This window comes from Periophthalmus magnuspinnatus, chromosome 3 (assembly GCF_009829125.3).
Source record: "Periophthalmus magnuspinnatus isolate fPerMag1 chromosome 3, fPerMag1.2.pri, whole genome shotgun sequence".
NCBI lineage: Eukaryota > Metazoa > Chordata > Actinopteri > Gobiiformes > Gobiidae > Periophthalmus > Periophthalmus magnuspinnatus.
Window position 1 is genome coordinate 20,152,713 of NC_047128.1, and position 5,145 is coordinate 20,157,857.

General features: G+C 42.1%; 1 protein-coding gene across 1 annotated transcript; it reads left to right on the top strand.

Annotated features, from left to right (window-relative positions):
* The first annotated feature begins 239 nt into the window (after nucleotides 1-239).
* On the top strand, nucleotides 240-4,774 carry LOC129457212 (membrane progestin receptor beta-like). The gene is made up of 6 exons (XM_055229883.1): nucleotides 240-274; nucleotides 920-1,262; nucleotides 1,912-2,024; nucleotides 2,635-2,791; nucleotides 3,652-3,867; nucleotides 4,481-4,774. Exons 2-6 carry the CDS (start codon nucleotides 978-980, stop codon nucleotides 4,772-4,774), a joined length of 1,065 nt encoding a protein of 354 aa, XP_055085858.1. The 5' UTR covers nucleotides 240-274; nucleotides 920-977.
* The last annotated feature ends 371 nt before the right edge of the window (nucleotides 4,775-5,145 follow it).

Consider the following 5,145-nt stretch of genomic DNA (forward strand, 5'->3'; position numbering starts at 1 on the left):
GTGCCATTGTCAGCAGTGAGTGTCATGTGTAGTCTCATGACTGTCTGAAGCTCCGGCAAAGCCTCCTCTGTCACACTCAGGGCAGCTGAGCCATCCTGGACAGGGGCAGACCATTGAAATGTGAGAGACCAGTGTTGTCCTGGAGATGTTTCAGACATGTGTTCTGGACATGGATGAATTTACTTGGGTCAGCATCTTTATTATTTCTTAAACTCTGCCTAAGCCATTATATGCTGGATTGACACACATGGATACAGATACCTGCTGCTGCCCGGTAAGTGAAAATGTATGAACTGTTAGCCGCACCCACTTAGATCTTTCTCTCACTCTGATATTGACCCATGACAGAGAAACAACCCTGTGAGACAGTGACAGGCAGTTGTTTCCCATCCAACATCTCTGATTGGATAAAAATGACTCTTCATACTGAAAAGGAATTTTCATGGTGCTGGTTTTTGTTTCGACAGTTGTCCTAGCAGCACTTGTGTGGCAAAATTGTGATGTCAGTTGTAAAGTGTGCTGTTTGTTTAGTATACTAGATTTAAGAAATCTTACTTATGTGGTTGTCAGCATTTATGCTAATTTCAGTGCTAATTGCTACATTAATAAACCTCACTGAGCAGCCACTTAGTTATGTTTTCTATTGAGAATCTGGTGTTACTCATGTAAAGTGGTTACCGGCTGTCAAAACCTTTTCATGGTTTGTGATATTTGATGGCTAATCTCCCATTGAAAATTAAGATGTTGTGTTGACAAAGAGGTCTAAAAGTATGGAAGGGTCTGGTAGAATCTGTGTAAACTAAAAGATTTTGAAAAGAAAATAGATTGAAAATTAGATTTGTTGTGGGTTATTAAAAATGCTCGAAATGTTGTACAGCTTATGAAAATATGCTATCCTTCTCTTTTTGTAAACAATTAGATGGTGAGAGAAGAAAGCAAGACCTTCTGAAGACGTCCTTATAAAAGTGGACCACAGAATGTCTTCCCTGTCCTTGTCTCTTCCTTCGCTGCACACCCCCATGGTGGCTGTCCTTCACAAGGTCCTCCCCTCACTACCCCTTACAGGACGAGACGTGGATGTTCCCCTTGTGTACAGAGAACCCTTCGTGCTGTCAGGGTACCGGCCTGTGGGTCTGCCCTGGAGATGCTATGTCCTCAGCCTGTTTCAGTTGCACAAGGACACGGTGAAGGTTTGGTGCCCTCTACTGGCTGCAGTGACTGTGGCAACGCTGTTCATGTTCTTCATGGTTCTCCAAGGAGGGGTAGGTATAACTTTGTTTTGGAATTTCTATACTATGCAATAGGTAAATAGTATAAAACTAACTGAGCTGAGCATTTAGAAGTGTCTCTGCCTCTGCTTTGTCTCTTCCAAAATCTACTACAATAATATGTTATTAAGGAGGAGGTATTGTGCTAAATCATGTTATAATGCTGTTTCCTCATCAAAAACATGCCTGAAGTGTTTTTTTTCTTTCTTGATTTGAAATGTCTTCAAGATTAGCAGTGCCATCCTGTCCAAAGCTCAGCCCACAAGCCTAAGTTACACATGCTGCACAACGATTTTTCATAAATAGACAAAAGCAGAATACAAACTACAACTTCACAAACCTGACGTGCAGTAGTTTCATGAGCCAGATGCACGCTGATTGTGCTGTGATAGCACTCTGAAGGGGGAGTGACTTAGTGCAGAGAGCTAAGGGAGAGGGGGCTCAGAGCATCAAACTGAAGCTTGTAAAACATATTAATATGTTGTTTTCTGTGAATATAGCATTTTCAAATTGATAAAAGATAACATGGTGATCTAAATGTGTTACCACTCAATAGGAGTGTAATATCCCATCTTTAACTGTTCATCTTTTGAGTGTTTATGCCATGTCTTGGTATGATCTCATGTGTGCCCCCTGTCCTCAGGGCTTGCTGGGGGTGCGGCTGCAGACTCCTGAGGGCATGGGTATGTCCTTAGACCCCAGCTCTCTGCCTCTGCTGCTATATGTCCTGTCTGTGATCTTCTTCCTCAGCTGCAGGTCTGTTGGAAGATATCTCCTCTCAAGTATCCCTGTATCATTCACCTCAGATAAAATGGATTTAGTGCTCTGTCAGTTGCTTATACAGACGTCTGCCCTGAATTAGTAATACTAAGTAAACACATTTACTGATAAGTTGAGATGTTTGTTTTGACACAAATGGACTGTGTGTTTCTCTGATTAGTTAAGTCAATCACAGCCATTGGAGAAAAGCCCTGGTATTAGACTGACTACGTGTCATTGTTTGTAACTTAAGAGTGCAGTCTTGTCTCAGTGTGTAATATTAAAGGTGTTATGTCTTTTATTTGTCATTATAAATACTACAATATATGCATTATAAATACTACTAATACTAAAAAGTTGTGTCCAACAATATTGCCTAAATCAGACTGAGAGTTAATAAAGAGGAGGGGGAGTACCTAAGAGAAATATGCATAGAAACTTGAGGCATATATTGGTCCAGAAAAAGATCTCAGGATCTACTTGCTCTGAGGCGAGAGATGCTTTTGTGTGTCTCTTTTTGTCTCCAGAGTTGTCCTTATTTCTCCCATTCTGCCGTCTCTGTGGCTCATACTGTCCACTGATCTCCATGATGTGTGTTGTTTTGCAGTTCGGCCTCTCTCCTTCTCCATCCCTGCTCTAGTTCTGTGCGCTCTTCCCTGATAATCCTGGACTCTGTAGGGCGGGGAGTGCATCAGGCTGGGCGTGCTCTGGCCCTGAGTTTGTACGCCTCTGATGCTGCCTGGACAGAGAGCGTTGTGGGTCAGGTAGGTTTTCTGTACCACCACAATTTAGAGACAATTAAAATGTCTCATGTAATAGCTTTTGGGCATCATTGCTTTTGATATTTCACTTTGTATAAATGTTAATGAAAATGTTGTTGCATTTTAAGGGTGCAACTTATAATTAATAAGTGGTCCACAAGTCACGACTTTTTCACTTAGGCAACTAGTCAGTGAGTATTTTTGTTTTATATTCACACTTTTTGAATACATGGGTGAAATATGGTGACAGAAGTCTATTAAAGAGAGATTGATTTGTAGGCATGAATTAGGCTATAAACTCTAACTGTTTGTTAAGTTGGTTAGCTGTGTAACAGTGAAAGGTGTGTGTGAAAATGTGTACGAACAAAACAAAATTAAACTGGGACTAAACACCTAAACTGCCTGCAACTGCATTTCAAATAGAGCTGCTAAACTCAGCAGTACCTGGAGGACTAAAGAAAAGAGGGAGAGAGGAGAAGGGTCTGGACATATGAGGAACTGTATGTTTGTTTTAACAGGTATCCACACTCCAAAATCCGCCCCTGCAGCCACGTGGTTGTAATCTGGACAGTCTTGTGTGATGTCACCAAGTACTTGAAACTGAAGTGACCGCTGGAGGCAGAACAAACTCCTTTTTATACATTTGTATTATTTATCACAAACCTGCACCTGTACCTATCAAATGTAGGACTAGGAACAATAGATAGTTCTATTAAGACACTATATACACAGTGTAGTAGCAAAAGAAACTTGACTTATTTAGTTTTATGTATTTGTATATGTATTTGATCAGGTAACATGCTTTTAAAATAGTTAGAATCATCAAAAACATTAAACATGTTCAAATCGTGTATGATCCTCAGCTCTACCTTCCCGCTGCTGCTGTCCTGGCCTTTTTATCTTGCACCATCGGCTGCTGTGTGGAGCTCTACCCACACCGTCCCAACCTCATCCACCTCAGGCTGCTGCAGGGAGGGCCTGTGCTTCTGGCCTTCCTCCTGGACATCAGCCCTGTGGCCCGGCGCCTCTATGCCTGCCCTTGGAACAGCCACACTGCTGTACTTCTGCATGGCCTACAGGTGTCACTGTACTCTCACGCTGGGAAGAGGGTATTAATTATCACAGTTAATGAAACCACTAGGGTGAAGGTGGGTGAAGTAAACAAATGGAATCAAATGGTTGGTCATATCACCACTTTAAAATAGTACTATTCAAAATTCTCTGCAAAGCAATCACATCCAACAATCCTGCCATGAAATAAATCCATTGGCACAGATGTTCCATGAGCTAAAGGTTAACAATGTCTCAATTTTCACAATGTCAGAGCTCTCTAGAAGTACAAGCTGGAGGACTAAAGGGGAGAGTGGGTGGGAAGAAGGGGTCTGGAGGACTAAAGGGGTGAGTGAGAGGGCAGGAGGGACAGGCCCTAGAGGACTAAAGGTGAGAATGTGGGGTAAGTAGGGGCAGGGTCTGAAGGACTAAAGGTGTGGGGAATGGTAAGGAGGTGGGGCACTCAAAAGCAGCATATAAACAGCAATATACACAGTTCATTTGGAAGAAAAAAAAAAAAAAAAAAAAAAAAAAAAACAACAACAAAAACATGAATGTGTTTAGTCCCTCTTAAGACCAAAAAGGCTTATTCTTCTAACCCTCTCAAACAATGTCCTAACTATTCTCTATGCTGCCCTCCAGATGGTGCTGTTTCTGCTTTCTACCTTGTTCTTCTCCTGTCCTGTGCCTGAGTGCCTGTCCCCGGGTGCTTTTGACATCCTGGGTCACAGTCGTCAGCTCTTCCAGGTGCTGCAGACTCTGTCCACTGTGTGCCAGCTGGAGGCGCTGTTGCAGGACTTCTCATGGCGGCGGGCAGGCCTGGTCAGGAGGGTTGGAGAGGAGAACTTGTTATGGTCCTGCGGTGGATTCACTGTGGTCACTCTGAGCTGCACCCTCACTGCCCTGGCTCTGAGGCGTTGCAGTGTGTCCAGATAACAACTGTTCGTTGTCCCTTTTTTCTCATTCATATCCACCATCCCACATCCCTACGTGTCCTGGGGGATCAAAAGTGAAAATGAAAACGTATCCAATGTTAAGTACTGACCAATTTTGTGTAAGGAACCAAGTACTCCAAAGATGAAGTAGTGACTAAGCAATGGGACAGTTTTTGTAATTGAATTTAAGTCTTACATGTTTTTAAAGTTTTTTGTTAAAAAAAACACCCATGACATAATGCATCTCCTTTTTTGGCCGAAAAGTTACACAGTGGGGCTTTATACACATCGTACACAAAGTAATTCAAAGTGTTACAGAATAAGAAAGACATTAAACTCACAATACAACAAATCAAAGCATAAATAATCACA

Bases quoted from the DNA above. Each gene is read 5' to 3' on its own strand.
- LOC129457212 (XM_055229883.1), top strand. From the start codon at position 978: ATGTCTTCCCTGTCCTTGTCTCTTCCTTCGCTGCACACCCCCATGGTG. The intron at 2,792-3,651 runs GTAGGTTTTCTG...TATGATCCTCAG, and splicing joins CAGAGAGCGTTGTGGGTCAG to CTCTACCTTCCCGCTGCTGC. The intron at 3,868-4,480 runs GTGTCACTGTAC...GCTGCCCTCCAG, and splicing joins TACTTCTGCATGGCCTACAG to ATGGTGCTGTTTCTGCTTTC.